At 40.6% G+C, this 20,734-nt stretch overlaps 1 protein-coding gene across 1 annotated transcript in view; it reads right to left on the bottom strand.

The window, feature by feature from the left end:
* Positions 1–20,734, bottom strand: part of LOC109981991 (trichohyalin-like) — a 96,445-nt gene that overhangs the window by 65,801 nt on the left and 9,910 nt on the right. Inside the window, exons 3-6 of the mRNA XM_065949091.1 lie at positions 15,493–15,563; positions 8,534–8,636; positions 6,900–7,079; positions 5,667–5,903 (exon numbers count right to left, since the gene is read on the bottom strand). Of these exons, the coding sequence (XP_065805163.1) occupies positions 5,667–5,903; positions 6,900–7,079; positions 8,534–8,636; positions 15,493–15,563 (591 nt within the window). The remainder of the gene's footprint in view (positions 1–5,666; positions 5,904–6,899; positions 7,080–8,533; positions 8,637–15,492; positions 15,564–20,734) is intronic.

The following is a 20,734-nucleotide window of genomic DNA, read 5'->3' as shown; positions in this document are numbered from 1 at the left end:
GACTTCTGAATAGCATACTGTATATGGACATGAGGATTTGTCTCTTTATTTCTTTGCCTCTTTGTTCTTTTCCTTGAGTTGCTTTCACATTTTTTCTTTTCATCTTTCTTTTTCACACTATAGTGCTTTGTTTTTCTCTCTCCTTTCTGTCTTTTTTTTATCTTTCCATGTATATCAGCATCTCCTTTCTTTGGCATTTCTCTCTCACTTCCATATTTAAGATTGACTAATTGTACCATTATGAGACCTGTGGTGTTGCCGAATCCATTATGTATGGCCTGCGCTGGCAAGTGCGTCTGAACACAGCCTGTTTTGAGTCATTATAATTCAGTTTGCTAACACACAGCCATTGTGCTGGTGTGGGGTTAGGGGAGATGGGACGATAAAATATTGAGGGCGAGCAAGGCAGCTGCAGATGCTCGCTGTCATGTGTGAGCGAATGAATGTTATGACAAGCGTGTTTAAACATTCATGCGGGGAGGAGAGTTTAGGAGGGGCTTTTCATTAACACCAATATGTCTTCGTCGCCCCGGTGCAGACACTGCTGCTGTAAGCATGACAACAACAGGGAGGGGAGGAATTAACATCTTGAGAGGAAACTGTCACAGTCGCACATAAAACGAGGTAGAAACGCTCAACACTGTGCATGAGTACACACAGATGTACACATTTCATATTGTCTGAGCGCTCTGCACCATCTTACGTCTGACATGAAAAGTACTAAGTGAAATTGACACCGTACTTTCAAACCCTAACAGACAGCAAAACAACTTTCTCTTGTTTACCAGACAAACAATCTGGAAATTGGTAACATGGTGTTCTGAGCTGATCAAATAGCTCACACGGTGCAACTGAGCAACGCATTCAAAACAGGAGTGCAATGGGTTCTCACATCTTCCTCAACAGTGACACAATAGAAATATTGTTTTTTAAAGCAAGAATAAGGATGTGGGAGGTTACTAGGCCAAACTTACATCACCCACCACACTGTTATATGCTGTCAGGAGATTTGACCTGCTAGCTACAGTGCAATCTCTTGGCAGTTCCTGGAGACTAGAGAGAAGAAAAGCTATTTGTGGCATTTGTTGGGAGCAGAGCAATGGCCAACTTGTTTAAATAACCTTGAAAAAGCTACATGAAGTAAAATCACTGCAATAACAGTGCTGTCTGTAAATGGGTGAACACTGTGTGCTCACAGTCGTTGAATCTCTTACCTTTATCAGCATAGCAAGAGTGTGTCAATCTGTAGCTTTTGATAAAACAAACAGCATCACATTTACATTACAGTAGTGTAGTAACAGAGCTCAACATCATTATTTTCATACTGTGGCATGTTATTATGGAAGAAGAAAAAAATCTAATCTGAAACAAATGGAGTGAAAAATCAATATGTTGATGATCTCATGAAGTCGAATCAAGGCAATGGAGAAAAAAAAAAGGGAGCATCAACTATTCTCAACATAAGTGGCTTTGACTTGGAAAATGTGTTTGCATAACATGAGCTCTGGATAATGTCATAAATGGCTTTAAATGCTGCAAGGTGCATTAAAAATATGCACTGTCATCAGTTTTAGCTACACCTTGACGCAACAATCTGGAATTAATCTAGTTTTCACTGGTCAAGCAATTCCATTTTGATATTCAAATTCGGTGCGTAGGCGTGCCAGCGCATGTTCTTGCAGGACTGATCTAATCAGTCTTAAATCAGTTAATAAGCCAAGGACACAGAGGAGATGACTCAGCTGATGTGAGCATGAGCTAATATTAGCATCTCACCCCTATTCAAGACCTGTACAGCACAGAGTAGCATCCACTATTTGGTCTTCTCTTTACAGAAGTGCAGGCTTTGGATGTTAATGTGCAGTTTAGCTCACCACAGCGAATTCCATTAGCACATTAGCAAAGGTGCCGTGACCCAATGCTAATGTTGGTAGGAGCTTTAATACCCGTTTCTTTTCTCTCTTTTTTTTTAAACACCTTAACTCAATTATTAGATTAAAAAAAAAGAACTAAAGGTTACCAAAATAGGGATTACAAGATCATGGCAGATTGCTGTCTAGAGTATTGATATGGCAATATATTTGACGTCATGACATTTTACATTCTTCAGGTACTTAGATAGTGTGATGTATCATTATACAACTCCTATTATATTATACCGTATTGTGTTGCATTGTATCCTGAGTTACCCTGCAACTCCCACCCCTACTGTCCATCTGTCTGGTTCTGCTTCAGGTTTCTGCCTGTTAAAAATATGTTTTTCTCAGGGGCGCAGGTAGCCTAGTGGCTAGTGTGCAAGCCCCATGTACAGAGACTATAGTCCTTCAAGCGGGCGGCCCGGGTTCAAATCCAACCTGGGATTCCTTTCCCGCATGTCATTCCCCTATCTCTAAATGAAGGCATAAAAAGCCCAAAAATGAACCTTACAAACATAAAAGTTATGAATTGCTCCTGCAATTAAGTGTTTGTTGATGGGTAGATTCAGCTTAGTCTCTGAAAATACTATGACATTTTTTTGGACTACTCTTGATCCAGATAACCTTTGTTCAGTCTGGTGCTGTATGAATGAAAATTGATGAAGTTGATTGATTGATAGGGGGATAGAATGTACCTGACAAGTGGTTGTTTGTGTGAAAATGAGAAAGAAATATCAATTGCCGCACTTTAAAGAGTCTTGACTGAGCTCCAACACACAATGTAACTCTAAACATATCAAATATTTCTGACACAGTGTGTTTTACTTGAAGCTCGAAACACTGTCAGCCGTGAAAACAAAACCAGAGCAGCAGATGAGCACAACTCTGTCAAAACTAATTCCCATCTACAAACCCCTCGTAATAAACAGCATGTCAGGCGCATGCAGAGGCAGAGGACAACAGATATACACATACAGGAGTACTCAATACATCCACACAGAAACTTAAACGGACTATTAATTAAATGCCAGAGCATGAAGTTGACTCGGGTGAGGCGGTCTGCGACACCACAAATCTGGGAGACTTCCTGTAAGACATAAATCTGTTGAATCCTCCCTCTCTCTCTCTCTCTCTCTCTCTCTCTCTCACTCTCTCTCTCTCTCTCTAGCATAGGCACAACAAAGAAAGTCTTGTCTCTGGGTGTCTCCCTCCCTTCTCTCTCCTCACCATTCATTAGAAGCACAAGAAGCTGTGGTCAGGTTCAAAGAAAATCTACACTCTCTCTCTTTCAGTCACTCATTTATTCTTTCTGTCTTTTCCTTTCTGGTGTTCGCTCCCATTTTTACTCATTTTCTCTCCCTCTCTCTCCCTCTCTCTCTCTCTCTCCCTCTCTGTGCCTCTACAAGTCTCTCTCCCTCTCCCTCTCTAAACACTGTCTCCTCCACATGGCCCAGATAATGAGTGGTGCAGCTAAACGAGAGGAAACACGGCTCACTATTAGGATGGGAACGCTGACTGAAGGTTTTAAATAAACGTAGAGAACTTGAGGCCAAATTGTATTTCCAAGGACATAAACTAATGGAACAGGCAGACATTCTCTGAGCAAATACACACTCTGTTTAAACAACCATTATAGTTGTAAAAATATACACGTCCATGTGGATCTAACTGAGACAGACTGGCAGAAAGCGGACAGAAGCACACAGAAATGCTCCTATCCTTGCATACGCTTTCAAAGCCGTTTTTTGGGGGGGTATTCAATACGTCTTACTTCTTTGGTGTGTAAAGCTTATTACCTTACATTCAGAAGCAGAACAATAAGGACAAGAGGAAAAACATAAATGCTTGTCTATGTCATTGAGAACTAATTAGGCAAATGTGTTTTCTTAAGTGTCTGTGATACGCTCTCAGGCATATAAATCCACACCCACATATAAACACAAAGAGGAGCCCTGTCTGCCTCACTCCATGAGGTTAATTGTGCTATCTAGGCTGATTAGCATAACTAATTAGGATGCTTGTTAACAGATAAGTATTATTTATTCAATTAGCGCTCTGTGTGTGTGTAAGACGCTGTGCGTGAGTATGGATCCCCTTCATCACTGGCACGAGTTCAAATGAAAATGAAGCACAGCTAAGTAGGCATGAAGTGAGACCTGTGGTTGTGTGTGTGTGTGTGTGTGTGTGTGTGTGTGTGTGTGTGTGTGTGTGTGTGTGTGTGTGTGTGTGTGTGTGTGTGTGTGTTCACTTCATCATTTATCTATTCTACACACACACAGATGCTCGCCATCAGGTGCTAGACACACGCCTGCCACCCCCTATTCCCAACACATACAAAGTGTGCTCAGACACACACACGCCAAGCTTCCCTTGCTGTAGCTCTTAAATCCCTAATCATCATCATTAGCCGTCTGTTTAGCATAATTAGCATTGTTAACCAGATGAGCAGAGTCGAGCCAGGCTGTTCCAGTCACAGCTACTGACATATGTCACCCTTCCGGCACCTTTCCGTCCTGTTGAAGAGGCTACTTGTCCTCATCAGGTGGTTTTATGGCAAATTTGCATACTTCCACTGATTGCTAGTAGATAATGTAGCAGCTGATGTTAGCCGCATTCGGATGTGTGCATAAAAGTCCAAAGGGTTGATTTCTCTTCTTTTATTTTTTTGCAAACAGCTTGTAAAGTGACACAGCTCCTGCAGTTGTACCAGTTAATAGAACAATACCACTCTCATTCCTCCAATTTATATATTCATGTTTGCAAATGCAGATGCTGCCTTTTGTTTGTGATGCTTAACATGCGCTTCAAGCCGACAGTAAACACGAAGAAAAAAAAAAAAAAAAAAGAAGCAAATCAACACAACACTCCTCTGGTCTTCAGCTCACAAGTGAAAACTCACAAACACTCCAACACTCACAAATAACCAGAGAGGGAAAATGAAAGAGAGAGAAAGAGAGCGGGCGCGCTACATTTACTGAAATTAAACATTTTCTCATCAGCCTGAGGGTGCAGCAGGCCCACTAATGTATTATTCATCCCCACTTCACAAAGGAACATTAATCAATTATGAAGATATGAGGATCTTAAAGTATAGAGGAGAGACGAAGAGCGGCCCGTTCGTATTAATATGCGGCCGCAATCCTGCGCCCCCCGCCCCTACCCCCTTGCTCCTCAAATCAATATTTTGCAGATTAATTTGGAGCGGTTGTGGCGAGATGGCAGGATGGAAGGAAAGGCGCGGGTGTGGAGGGGGTGGAGAGGAGAGAATGTCTGAGGTCTGCATTAAGGTGAAGTGTTTTGCTGTTTTTCTTTTTTTGTTTTTTTTACAAGTATATGAGAGTGCACCGCGGGTAATGATGATGTCTTCTTGGCTGTTTTAATTTCACATAGAGAGAACACTCAATTAAGAATACTCCATCATAAAAGTTATCACCAAAAGATGACATGTTAAATTAAAGCCTTGAGATAAAAGGACGTACGAGGAGAAAGTTTTGTGAATTCTATTAATATTGATTTAAGTCTTCTCTTAAACGTAAAGGTTTGAAATATTTGGGATTTTTACTTTGGCTCAGGGTGAGTTTATTTAACTTCCTCTTCTTCTAACATTTTCAAAAGCTCATTACTTCATACACTAGAATACAAATGTCTGAACACAATGGACTTCTTATTTGCTGCCAAGCTTACACACTTAGTTTCCCCCATTGTTTCTGGTTACACACACTATGTCTGCTTTTACATGAATTTGCTTACCTCAGCATTCAAGCTAGCTGTCTGCTCAGCCCACGTTCTAACAGCTTGAGCATGGGCCTTTCTCTCCTCCTCAATTGCCCTCTTCCATTCGTCCTCCTTCTTCTCTCTCTTTTGCTGCTCCTGCCTTCTCCTCTCCTCTGCTCTCTGAAGCTTCTTGTCATGTTTCAGTCTCAGCTCGTCTTCTTTTTGGCTCCATTCCTCCTGAAGCTCCCTTGCTCTCACACTCAGTTTGGAAAGCTAAAATGGGAAAGAAAAAAAGAAGATACATGCAGGCAGACGTATCTCTGCAGTCTGTAAAACAAACTGAACTAGGGCCAGACCGATATGAGATTTTTTGGGCTGATACCGATATCTGTATTAGGAAGTGAACACTATCTGCCAATAGTGTAATACAATGATGCTCAAATGAAATGCTGTTTGACTGGTGACTAAATCTAGTAATATCTGCGATAAAATTAGCCGATACCGAATACTGAATATGCTTATATCGGCCGATAATATCAGCTGAGCGATTAATCAGTCGGGCTCTAATCTGAAAGTCAAAGTGACAATTTGAGAGCAGATCATTGTGAGTCAGCTCTGGAGAAAGAACGTTTTTTTCTTTTTTTTAAAGCGCATGATATGTTTATCTTTGATGTCCAGAAATTATTAGAAATATGAATCTCTGAATGTTTCATTCATGTCCTGTACTTATGTTTCAAACTTTTTGAATATAGACCACACAAACATGATAAAAGTTATTATCTATTGTCATATTTCAGAGGTCAATGAGTCAATAACAGTTTAATCACAGAGGCCCTTCCCCCTCTTAGCTCCTCACATGGTTTCATTTGAATAAGTCTTAAAATGATACAATATTTCAGACACAAATATAAGAGTAGAGAAAGGTCCAAAAGCTGAACAGAGATTGTGGATCACAAAAATCCTAAGCTCAATCTTGTCACCCTATTCATAGTGTTGAAACCATGTGACTCAACAGCTGTCACCTGTAAAGTAGTTTGAACTACATCCATCTAAAGCATCTTCTGCAATAAAATGCTATTTACACACTGATTCATCAAAATGAAGAATCTTATAATTCCATATACAATGAGAATCTGTCGTTTTGAACTTCCATCACTTTGAGTGTAATTCACTGATGATTTTGTAAAAGCAGGACTTTTTTTACAATGACGTATTACTGCCTTTACTTGAGGTTGAAGATCTGAGAGTGGTCATATCCGTGTTGCCTACCTGAGCGTGTGAGTCAGACCCCTCTTGTTGCAGCAGCTCAATGCTAGCTCGCAGTTTAGTGATGCAGATGTCTTTCTCAGCGATCTCCTTGGTGCTGTCTTTGTGGATCCGCTGCAGACAGGAGAGCTCGCTCTGCAGGTGCACCAGCCTCTCACTCCTTTCAGACACCTGCGATGCAGTCTGCAGATGAAATGTTAAAGAAATAAACGAGCGAGTCACTCCCAGGAAGAGTTGCTAACATCATTTGTCTGAGCGTCAGAGGTGGTGTTCATTAGTTCTCCATAAAACTCATACAGTTAGGATCTAGCAATAGATGATTAAGCCAATTCATTTATCTGTTGATATCTCATTTGAAAATAGACCTGTCATACTTTTACTCACTATTACTGACATTATAAGAATATGTAGATTTTACCATTTCTGTTAAACTGCAGTTTATGTCTTTATTTTTTGATTTTGTCAGACTGTGCAGAGGAAACACAGGGTCGAGTATGCAAGACATAAAAACTACACCAAATAAATAAATGAAGGTTACGCAGTGAAAACTGAAACAATGTCAGTGATTGATATGTGATAGATCAGTTCAAAAGAAACGTTGTCATTGGTCCTCAAAGGGGTCTTATCCTGGGGACGTATTGAGTTTCTATAAAATCATTTATTGTTATAAGACACAGATGAAGTTCTTTGTCAATCATATTAATCAAGGCTGTGTGTGTGTGCATGTGATTTCGTGCAGACAGATCTCCCCCTGCATCTGTCGTGCAGACGTTCCAGTTAAACAGAAACACAGGCAGAATGAAATAAATATATCAACATTTGCTGAAAAGATGATTAGCAGAACAAGCTCCAGTTACTCCGCTTGTTTCTCGTTGGCTCTGTAATCACACAAACCACTAATTAGCAGCAGTGCAAATGAGTCAACTCACAAGCAGCATAAATAAACAGCAACCAGCCAACACACACATAAACAACCAACAAGCCCCGGGTTTACCACAAGCGCAAATGAATGTGTGTTTGCATGTATGTGTGTGCATAACCGTAAGCCACAGAAGACAGTAAAACAGCAGTGGGTATAATTTAGTGACACCCTGTTAGGAGGTGTGGGAAGGCCGTAAAAAACTCTCCCTTTTAATCCCGGCTGGCGACGCCATGTTTGTTACCCAGGGCTCTGAGATATGCTGGTAATTCATCACACACGCCTCGGTTTCCTGTTAAACCTGGCTGCACATGGAGCGCTTCAAGCACAGCTGCCAAACCAATATCGTAAAAAAAAAAAAAAAAAAAAAAGACTTCCTCAGCTCGTAGACAGGCTACTAAACAATAACAAGCATGCTGCAAAAAACAGAAAAAATCACCTTAATAAGTCATTTAATTGTGTAGTCTGTCTTAGAACATCTGCAGAAAAGATGGAGTAAAATGATGAGATTCTCTCTCTCTTTCTTATTTTAGAAAATACACTGAAACCTGTGACAACCTCGTGGAGTACGTACACTGGTGCAAATAAGAGCGGGTGTTACGATATACTGAAATCTAAAAATCAGATCTTCAAAAATGATCTTAATCAATCACACAAACTTTGAAGGGGTGTGTTTCAGTTGTAAAAAACTGAAATAAGAAATTATGGAATTGATTACCTTTCGCTTTTGCTGGAAACTGTCCCTTTGATTCCTCTCCAGATCAGAGAGCATCACGTCCTTTGTTTCCAACGGGATCTTCAGGTCTTCCAAGGAACCTGGTCTGTAGCAGAAAAAAGAGGGACAACAAAAGATTAGAAAAAAGAAAACCAATAAAATTAGCATATGTTTCTTGGAAAATGGCTGGAAGGTACTTTTTCAAGTTGGTGCACTCAATATGTTAAAGTTATCTTAATTACAGAGGTGATAGGCGTATTTTCACCATCCGTATGGAAAAATAACATTCATAATCTAAATTATTATCTAAAGTATTATTTTCTTCAAGGCCTTTTTTTAACCGGTTCACCCATAAGGATGCTTAAATAAGATTATTTATTTATTCATCTTTTGCTTACTGCAATAAAACAGAAAAATAATAGGTAAGCAATTACTTCATGTACCGACGCATGTAGTGTGTATACAATGTAATATACGATTCATAAAAAAATATAATTCAAAAGCAGCAAAGAGATGCTGAGCCTGGTGAAAATTGTGCTAGGTGACAGAAAGTGGAGCTGATAGGAGGTTGTGTGAGTGTGTATGTGTGTTTCCCAGCGGTGAAAAATACTTTAACTCTGCCCAGACACCTTTCTGAGTCACCAGTGACAGCTGTCACACACCCAAGATGGAAGGGGAGAGAAAAAAAAAAACAGATCACACAGTACTGTGGCTTACTCTTCACAAACGCAGGCACGTACAACACACACACACACACACACACACACACACACACACACACACACACACACACACACACACACATATTTACCAGCCTCATGAGATGAGTTATTCTGATGAAACTTTGCGCAGATTAAAAATGTTAAACTCACATTTGATCAAGCGTGTCTACACGTTCGCACCAAGCAGGGAAGGAAAGGCAAGATTTGACAAAAGTGACATGTGAGTGGAGAGAGAGCGCTGAGAGTTAAATCTTTCACTTCAGGAAGGAAAAAAAAACAACTTTCAGTCAAATGGAGTAAAAGCCACAGAGGAGAGAGAGAGAGAGAGAGAAAAACTGACTTTAGATTACAGTCGGTTTCTGTATAGAAGAGCCAGGAACTGCTATGTGTTGCTCTGCTGCTAATTTGATTCTAACTACAGTCGGTCTTTGTTATGAATTATCACTTTGCCGAGTGTTTCACTGAGAAAATATTTTTCTGAAACGCTCGAACAAAAACTTTAAAATTCAAGGCATGCACAGTCAAAAGCCTTTATAAGTACATAAACGTGTAGACAAAGACAATCTTTCCGCAAAGATGTGCAGAAATTTCAGTCTGCGACTTTTTTTTTAAGGCTCTTCTTTTTAAATAAAGTGAAAAAGGTTGGTCCTTTTTATTAGCATTTTCAAAACTTATGTCCTTGTCACTTTGATGGCAAAACGCTTAAATCACCCCCAAATATAGGAGACATTCTTTGTAGACGAATGACCTGAAATGGGAATAAGTTGAAAAAGAAAAGAGGGTTTTGCATGAATAGTAACTGCAGCCAATTTTATCCCTATTTCCACCTGCACAGTGGGGTGGTAAGTGTAGAATACTATGTGCTTCTACGTGTGTGTGTGTGAGTGTGCGTGCGTGCATGCGTGTGTGTGCGTGTGTGTTTGTGTGCATAAGTGTGCTGCAGAAAATACTCTTTAGAAAAAATAAGGAGCATCATTTTGCCTTGGAAAAGTACTTTCTTTTTTAAAATAAATACATCCAAACCAAACAAATATGTTGTCAAGATGAAAGAAATAAGAAGAGAAAAATAGTTTGTTTCACTTAATCATACATGTTCTATGTTCAAAAGGCGAATGGATGAAAAATGAATCAAGCATTTTAGGTAAAATAAATATTTTCAGACTCTACTGCTTTATAGAAAGAATAAACAAAGGTAAACATGCCACACTTTTTTTCGGCAACAAGTTAATACATCCATGCAGTTCAAGGTTTGTGTGTGTACATGCATGTATTTGTCGGAGTGTGATTGCAAATGAGGTCCTGATTGTATGTGAAAAATGAGGCTATAGGATTTAATATATTGTTGTATATGTTACAGTAGATGTTCTAAATAAATGACACTATGTCAAACAACTGATGAACAGGGAATTCCTATTTAGAGCGATAAGTGTTGTTATGATTACTGTGTGGACAGAGAGAGCGGGCGAGTGAATGTGACTGAGGACAGTGTGAGTGTGTGTGTGTGTGTGTGTGTGTGTGTGTGTGTGTGTGTGTGTGTGTGTGTGTGTGTGTGTGTGTGTGTATCACAGTGAGTCTGTGTGATATTAAAGCAGGCTCTCAATATCTCAAGCTGTCACTCAGGCCTATTAGGCAGGGCTAACAAAATTAGTCATGAATATGCAGTAATAACATGCAAATTGCCACCCCTTCCCCACCCCACCTCGTGTGTGTGTGTGTGTGTGTTTGTGTTTGTGTGTGTGTGTGTGTGTGTGTGTGTGTGTGTGTGTGTGTGTGAGCATGTCTGTTTGCCCTCAGGGCTATATGCATTGGCTCCGTAAACCCAATTCTTTCTACATCATTACAGCAACAAGACATAATTCATAAGAATAATATAAACATGCATGTAGCCTGGCATGCACACACACACACACACACACACACACACACACACACACACACACACACACACACACACACACACACACACACACACACACACACACACACACACACACACACACACACACACACACACACACACATGAATGCACGCATACTCACACAAACAGAGGGCACTGGTCCCCCTTGCTGCCCACTTTGCGTATCAGGGCTTATACACTGCAGGGTCTTAAAACATGTTGAGAGGAGTTTTAGGGTTTCCGGTGCCACTCCAGTGGTAAAACACACACAATCACCCACACGATCGTGCATGTGCGCACACAAACATGTAGATCGTCTGTTGCCTGCAAGTCCCCAGGGTGATGTTTGACACAGCCTGGGTGCTGCCACAGCAATTAACCTCCCTGTTAATGAGAAGAGCTCTGTCAAGCTGCCAGATGGCACCGCCTGGCACACTGCCATGCACACAAGCACACACACACACACACACACACACACACACACACACACACACACACAGACCCACCATTTACTCTCACAAGTGCATACATACACATTTATGCACATACACATTGAAGCACACGCACACAGCTCATGCTCCCCCTGCTACACACCTAACTGTTGCTGGTTGTCATTGCCTCTCATCCCTTCCTCATCCAGCCCCTCCCTTCTCTTCTCTATTGTCTTCAATGGCTCTCCACCCCCCCCTCCCACCACTCCCTCCCCCCCTCCATCTCTGGCAGCTGCTTATCCCTGTCGCAGCACTGCAGATGTCACAACTCACCAGCTGGGAAACAGTAGGGGAGGAGAATACAGAGGGAGATTTTAGAGCAGAGGAGGAGTTTGTTTCATCTCCATATTTGACATTTGGTTTTGACAAGCAACCAAGGGGAAAAGGATTTATAGATTTATTCTTGATTGTTTGATTGATTGTGTCACTGGGTTGCCTGTTTTTAATAAAGTTTGTACATGTGCTTAAAAAAAATAGTTTCTGCTGGAAGTTGTATAATCATGAAATGTATACGCAACAACTTATGAGTGTACAATCGGGCATGTGTTGTGTGTACCTAAAATTCTGGGGTTAGTCCGTGTGTGTATGTGTGTGTGTATGTGTGTGTGTGTGTGTGTGTGTGTGTGTGTGTGTGTGTGTGTGTGTGTGTGTGTGTGTTAATGAGCGTGGCACTTGGCCGGGGCACGGCCCACTGTGTATGCCTGTCTGCGTGTCCACACAGCAGCCCACCAGGCCTGCGTATTGATCAGTTAGCTTGGCCTAATAGGAGAAGAGGAGCCTGACCTGGGAAAGTCAATATGGAGAAAAAGAGACATATCCTCCTCCGGTCCTAAGAGGAAAACGGGAGAGAGAGGGAGAGAGGGAGGGAGGGAAAGAAAGGAGGAAAGAGGGAAAGAAACAGAGAGGGAGGGGAGAGAGAGAGAGAGAGAGAGAGCTATAATACTGTCCTTGCACAGAAGACTCGAGAGGCTTAGAAATAAAAAGCTGGACGATAGAAAAACAAGCAAAGCCATGAGAAAAATAATAATGTAACAATAATGAACCTCCAGTCTCCTAAGCTTTAATATCTTATCACTTTTGTTAACAAAGAAAAGTTTTGAATTAGAACAGTTACGCTGAGGGATACTGTCGGAATCTGAAATAAGTTAAGTTCCTACCTCTCCCAAATGAGAATCAGGATGTTCTGTCAGAGCTTCTTTTTTTACCTAACTAACTTTCAGCATTTGACTGCTTTTGGCAAAGGAAAACAGCACTCCGGTTAACTCGAGTGAGGGAAAAAAAAAAACTCTGCAGGAGACTATACTAAGGGAAATAATTAAAAAAATTGGGAGGAGACGGAAAATAAAATAAAAAGCTGACATCCACTCACACATCAATACATCGATAGATCAATGTGTGTCTATGTGTGTGTGTGAGTGTGTTCAGTGCTCAGCAGAAATATATAAATAAATCTGTAGATAAACAAAAAACCAGAGGAAACGGAAAAGTAGATAAAAGACTTAGGCTTCACCATGCTCACATTTACACACACACACACACACACACACACACACACACACACACACACACACCTGGCTGAGTGATGCTACCCTGGAGGGTGGCTTCAATCTGATGTGTTTAATGTTGACGCTGGTGGCAAGAAACACACACACTCACCCGCTGTTTCAACCTGCCTGTCATTTCATTTCATGAAACCTGATTTACTCATTTCATTTATTTCTTTTTTTTTTTTTTTTTTTATTATTATTATATGTGCAGCCATTTAAAACGCTCAAGGTGTGATGCAAATCCCCGGGTCTCTGACAGCGAGCGTGCTGACTGAGGATCCATCACGCCCTTCAGTGCACTTTTTTTTGCAGGAATGGCAAAGAAACCCTGTAAAGCCACAAACTCAATTGTGCCACATCGTGCCAGACCACTGATTCCTGCTTGGCTGGGTGCTTTAATTGGCTGCACTGCGGGCTGTCAAAGAACTGACTGCTAACTTCAACTTGGCTGTGGGATTACTTTTGTATGTGACAGATTCTGAAAAACAAATACTGACTGTAATATCATCTAAATGTTTGGAAATCTATTGATTCATTGAATGGTTCTAGACTAAATATTTTCAAGTCAACTTGATGGATGCAGAGTTTGACAGACTTCTACTGGTAATACAAAGACTTGATACAAAGGTGGAGTGAAGAAAAAGTGCATGGTTATTACATCATGCCAATTGGATTTATTTGTAAGATTAAACTTTTTTTTAAAAGTGCCAATGTATCACACTCCTCATTGCTGTTCAGCAGCTTTAGGCAATTATTATACAGGTTTAGAAACCCCAGTAACTTTAGATCGATATCATTGGAGTTATTGCACATCAAGCCTCTTCCCTGTAGAGGAGAATCCAGGTGTCAATCTGGTGACATCAAAATCTGGAATGGGTACACATGTATGAGCATAAAGATTTGGATTTAGAAAATGGAAAATCTTTCATTAGTTTCATCAAAATATGCAAAACTTGAAATGAAAACCTGTATTTCCAGAGAGGTTTAAAGTAGAAACAGAGCGAGTCTTTAGGGGCCTTGGAGCACTGCACGGTGGGAAATCTCATATAGGGATTTGCATATTGCCAAGGGGACAGTGGTGTTGCATTGACTCCCCAAGGAGCTTAACTTCCCCGAGGAGATACAGAGTCCCCGAGGCCAACTGTGTTACCTTTCCCTCTACACTGTGAGGTCTGTGTGTGTGTGTGTGTGAGTGTGTTCAGACAATTTATGAAGTTATAAAATAAAGAAGTTGTTCGTTATCTGAGTCAAGAGTAAACTTTTCTATGGGGGGGAAATGTGCCTTGTTGATGAGAAGGGAAGCGAAGTCATGAATGTTTGGCATTAGAATCCATTTAAACAGCATGTACATGGACTTGGACTTGCATAATGATTTTCTATCCTAGACTACTTAAAGCTGCTTTTACACAACATGTGACAGTCATCCACAGCACAGACGACAGATACACTCAGCTCATGAGACCAGACGATACACGATATTGAGTTTTTAAAACAAGATGATATTCTAGCACTGTTTTTTAGAAAACAAAATTTATGAGTGGATAATTTGTCTTTTGTGGAAGTCACAAAATGCAAAACAATGCAAATCAACAGTTTGAACTAGTAATCATCTTGGAATGAATGTCACTTTTTCCACTTTATTGTTTCCACCAGGTACCCAAAATGCTACCTCTAGTGGTGCAATGAATCACAAATCGAACAGTTTGAATCCAGTCACAGATTTTTGCCACTGATCAGATCGGTTTTTTTCCCGGTCACCAAAAAAAAACTATAGTTAAAACTTTTCTTTTCCTCCACTTCAAATCAAAATGCATCTCCACACATTAACTAGCATATCCCAACCTTCATTTTCTTCATTATATACCCATTGCTACAATTCTATTAATAGTAATGCAAGCAGTTAGATAATCGCTAGCGTCCTTCTTATTTAGAAAATGCTTTTAAAGATCTGAGAACAGACTGTAAAAAGCTGCATCATTTCAATGACATATTTGATCCCCGCCATGAATAACAAGTTTGTTGGAATCTACAGACCTATTTTTGTAATCTTTGTGTTTTTTTTCTTCATGATGTCGTCATGATGGCTGCTTCTCTGCATCTGATATCGCGAGACCGTTTTCACCAATTAATGCCATTCATACACATTCACACACGCTAGCTACGCCCTTTAGGATTCATTCAGGGAACAGTGTTGTGATCAAGGACACTTCTGCAGGAGCTGAGGATCGTACCCCTGACCTTCTGGTTGATAGATGATGGACTCTACCACTGGGCCCAGTAAATGTCTGCTTATACATAGCCTACCCGTGTGGGATGTGAGCTGCAGATCCAACAAGCTCATCCAGATGCATAGTCCTCAGATCCTCCTCAGACACCTAGGAGATTAACAAAACGACATCCAGGTTACACAATCAACATTAGCAGCCGTCATTATGAACCTAAAAAAGGGCTGAAATGATTACTCCATTATTTAATCACAATGAATTGCCAAAATGTTCTAATATGGATTCATTGTTTCAGTGATGTTGAATACATGCTTAGTGCAGCTTTGAAGATGCAAGAATTGTCATTGTGCATAAATAGTCTGTGTTTTGGAACAAGATAACATCTGATAAGATAAACCTTTATTGATCCCACAGTGGGGACATTTTCTGTTTAAACAAGAAACAACAAAGTAACAGAGCTGCACCCTGTGCTCAGATAACCAAACTGTGAAACAAACTGTTTCAAACTGTTGCACACTGTGCATAAAAAAAGCACAAAAACATTGAAATAAGAGGCACAACTTTGGGCTCTTGGAAATTGTGATTAGTATTTTTCACAGCTTAAGAATTGTCAGATTAAGCAATGCCATTAAAACTAGTAAAGGCAGCCCTAGTTATTGGCCATGTGAAAGAATAAATTACATCATACCAAGTAGATGATTCATGATTATATGAGCTTTCAAAGAAAGACAAACATTGCTTTCCTGATATCAAACTAACTGTGGCATGTTCAGAGCGAGTTCAATTTTCACACTAATACTCCTTTGACTTCTTTTTATTAATTAGATCAGATTCAATAAAAGAAAATCACTTAAGTGCAGTTAGCTGTGATCAAGTTTGACATCACAGTAGAATAGAGGTGTGAAGTGTGTCGACCCTGACTAATTGCTTGCAAATTTCCTCTTTATGACCAAGGTAACATTAGGATATCCTCGTAGGGAAAAACAAGGATATGATTTTTTCTTTTTTTAAAACAGTGTGCAGCTGTATGAACAACTGATGAAAGGAACAAATCTTTCTGCTTTGTTCTTTTTCAAAAACAGGACCAACGGTGCACAAATCACCCAAATCTAATCAGAAAGATGACAGAATCAAATACAGAAGAAAGAATCGAAGATGAAATTTGAAATGTGATTACTCTAATGACTCAATCATTTGGCTTTCCTCTTCAGGGATTTCAAAAGAATATATTTGAGACAACAGAAGCATGGGAAGACACTATCCCTCTGTGTCCTTTTCGGACTGAACACTGGTCTGCGAGGGCTGGTGGAAAATATGGGTCAGATGTTACAGTGGGGGGGTAACCGTTCAGAAAGAAGACAGAAGGATGAATACAAGTAAACTGTATCTCAAGGGGGGATAAACAGGAGCCATGGCCCTGCTTCTTCATTACACATGACTTTAAAAAGGAGAGTAAACACACAAGGACAAGAGTGTTGGAAAGAGAAAAAGGGAGGTTGTCGTTACAGAGACAGAGCAGGACTCATAGAAAGATGGGGGGGCGGGGGTCTTGAGAGAAAAGAGAGAGAGACCCAGCAGTGCTGGTGAAATATCGGCCACTCTATCGCTGCGGTGACAGGGGTCACTCTGGGAAAAGGAAATCAATGGTGACAGCAATGACTCACAGGTCAACACATAGCCCTGCAAGTGTGCGTTGTTGTTTGTGTGTGTGTACTTTAAATATGAGCTTGTGCATTTCAATTATGCATATGCCAGCAGTAAGTAGTTGTATGTGTCTAAATGTGAGAGAGTTTCAACGGGAGATACGGGGAAGTGAAAGACCACAATATGCACACAGGTAGAAACAAAAGCTTCATAAAAAAAAGTTCTCTGTGTGAGTGTTTAACTGAGTTTTTATCCACTATTAATTAAGTTCTAGTTTGATTTTTGTTCAGACGGACTGGTTAACCTCTGCAACTTAAAAAAATGGAACAAGAAGAGCTAAAGCCAGACAGACTGGTGAGGCGTTTTAAACTCATTCATACCCTCACATTACAAGCCTTTCAGGGACTTAATGAAGATACTTTTACCGCTTTTTCAACACCTGATTAATTGAAATGAAATCATTCAAAATACATTCCACTTATTGATTTGAGCAAACAGAAGTAGAAACTATTTCAAGAGATCCTTCGTTATGTCTTCCTCAACAGCAAACACAAGCTTCATCCCCAAACAATCATAAAACATTCATATTCCAATGCAGCTGCAATGTGACAATGAGAGGACCTGGCACACTTGGAGGTCAGTGGCGTGTGTGTGTGTGTGTGTGTGTGTGTGTGTGTGTGTGTGTGTGTGTGTGTGTGTGTGTGTGTGTGTGTGTTTGGGAGTGTCAATAAGTGTGTCTATCTGTGTCTGCATGCCTTATATACCCTTGGGTTAGCAGGAGTTACGACCTGCTTACATTATTAAGGTGAGTAGTAGGCTGCGTTATGTATGCCTAAACAGCCAGTCCATTCATTACAGATGCAATCCCCTAAGTACATGAATAAGCACACGGGGGCCTACTCGCGCTCTCTCTCTCTCTCTCGCTCTCTCTCTGCTTCTCTGAACTGTAAAGGAGACAAAATATTGGTGTGATGCAGAGCGCTTTAGATAAATCAGAAACAGGAGCAAATTAATAATAAGGAATAAAACAGCATTAGCTGATTAAGTATGTATGGCAGAGTGGCGGCTGTAATTTACAGGCAGCTGAGGTTGGGTGTCCGGAATAAGGTCTCATTACGGTTCTGTGTGTGTGTGTGTGTGTGTGTGTGTGTGTGTGTGTGTGTGTGTGTGTGTGTGTGTGTGTGTGCGCGCATGTCCATCCCGTTAGTAATCCGTCACCAGTGGTCTCAGGTTTATGAAAAGGCCTGCAATCTATGATAATGAGCCCTGTGAAGGTTATGACCACGGTAAACTCATTTGTTAGAGGGAGGGGTTCTGTGTGTGTGTTTCTTTGTGTGTGTTTATGAGTAATACTGCTATATAATTATAGAGTGGCGAAGAAATGTACTTTCAAAGTAATGGTCAAAATAAGCACGAGTGAAAGAAAGAGAAGCACGAGCGGGAGAGGAAAAAAGAGAGCACATTACATGGATGTTGCATCACATCACTTAGTTTCCTCACTCGGATGTACGAAAAACAGAACGGTCGAACGTAATGCGTTTCTTATATAGAAGGTACTCCGTCTGTAACGAGCAGCAAAGAGACTTCTGAAGGGATCACATCTCAGTGCTCCGGGAGAGGAGGCAAGGAGGCAAGGAGGTGGAAAATAGTCAAACAAAACCTGTTCTGGGTGATAAGACTGAAGTGGTGTGAGCTACAGTTAAAGTTGAAGTTCTAGTTCAGATTGTAGGACTTGGAGTATAAAAGGTAGAACCACTGTAAGAGGAAGAAAAGAAGAAAAAGATGATGTTTTATGGCAACACTCCAACATTAACAGATTCAGGTGTCTTCTCTCCTCATCTGACTCTCTCTCTCGCCTTCCTTTCCCCTCCATCTCTATTGTTGTGTTTCCAGCCACAAACCGCTCCTCTTGTCTCCTCCAGTCTTCCTCCAGTCTCATCCACTTGCCCCTCACCCACGCCTCCCCTCTCTCTCTCTCTCTCTCTCTCTCTCTCTCTCTCTCTCTCTTCCCCACCTCAATATTTTTTTCTTGTTTCTTTTCTATCTGAAAATAGCCATCCATTTACGCAATCATTCCATTTTTTCTTCTCACATCCTATCCTTTTGTCTGGAGCTAGGTCAACTGGAAGCAACAGAGGAGAAAAAACAAAGACAGGAACGTGTGTGTGTGTGTGTGTGTGTGTGTGTGTGTGTGTGTGTATTCGTGTGTGAGTCACCAGATCACAACGGAAAGCAAGGAATGGAAAATAAAGACAGAAAAAGAATAGTGCGACTCGTGATGATGGTGACTGGAGGGAACATGCCAGCATCTTCTTCTACTATGGCAAGGCCCTGCATGTTTAGCGTGAGAGTGTACCAAAAATGTGGGCTTTAATTTAGTCCAGAGTGAGCTTGATGCAAGTGTAAAGTGATGCAACTATGATGATAGCCTAGAGGGAAAAAAAACCCCACACATTCAGGGTTTTTATCCTGTATTGTAACAAAACTCCATGGCATCCAAATGCACTTGACAAACCTCATATGTAAAACGATGCACGGTAGTAAGTCACACAGCTTATTCATTCTTTCACTCGCTCCTCTAACAATTTCTTACGACACCCTTTAAAAGATATGTTTCCTGTCTGTGTCGTCTGCAGTGCAGGAGTCGATGCAGGACCTGATTGTAAAGGGACTCAACTGATCACAAAATCATCATGATTCAGATTCTACGAGCAGCAGCTTGAAAATATAAAAAGCCCTCAACATGTATTTATTGCTGATTGACTGGGAGAAAGTATATAAACCTTACTTATAAACTAGTGAGGTGAGAACAAACCCGCAAAGGCAGATATCTGCCCCATGTAGATTATGCATTTGCCAAATAAACTTTGTTATAAAACTACCCTCGATCCAAAGAAAGAGGAAGACTTTTCACATAACTTTTATGTTCTGTATCAGTCTGCATGATGCTGCACGATGCTGCACAAACTGCTGAAGAATTAGCATGGACTGTAGTAGTTCTTCTAGAACTTGTAGTTTCATTGATCACTAAGTTTTTCTTTTATCAGTGACACAGGTAATATGTTAGTACATAAATGTAAGAAAAAAATGAAAAATAATTTCACAGATGTAGAACCTTCACACCGCTTGCTTTAAGCTGACCAACATTTAATAATTACATATTTTTTCTTACAATGATATAACACTGAGAACATCATCGACTAATTATTCCAGGGCTAAGTTTTAAAGAGATAACCTTCATACCAAAGACAAGAGGTGCTGATAATATCCCAACAATACAAGTTGTGTCCACTTAAAGCGTGTCATGTTCTTAGGGTAAAACTATAATGAAATAATGACAGTACAGGTAAGGGAGCGCACCGTCTCTCCCAGTGTATCAGATGGACGAGTTACAGTTCCATCCTCTGGCTGATATATTAACAAAGGTTTACAAGGGCAGTGCACTACATATGTAAGTTTGGCCTTATGGCTGACCTTACAATGCACTTAGTATCCTGTACAGGGAGTAATGCTCTAGCCACTCCTACAAGCCATTTATTCCAGCTAACGACCGTCAAGCACTCATAAATCAGCATTAGGAACCTCTTTCGCCCTCTCTCTCTCTCGTTTAGTATCCCCTCTCCTTGGCTGCACCCCCCCCCATCCCTCTGATGTTTTCTGTCGCTTTCTCTCTGCCT

Source organism: Labrus bergylta, chromosome 20, assembly GCF_963930695.1.
Source record: "Labrus bergylta chromosome 20, fLabBer1.1, whole genome shotgun sequence".
Classification (NCBI taxonomy): domain Eukaryota; kingdom Metazoa; phylum Chordata; class Actinopteri; order Labriformes; family Labridae; genus Labrus; species Labrus bergylta.
The sequence above is the reverse complement of the archived record's forward strand: the minus strand, read 5'-3'. Positions and strand labels throughout refer to the sequence as shown.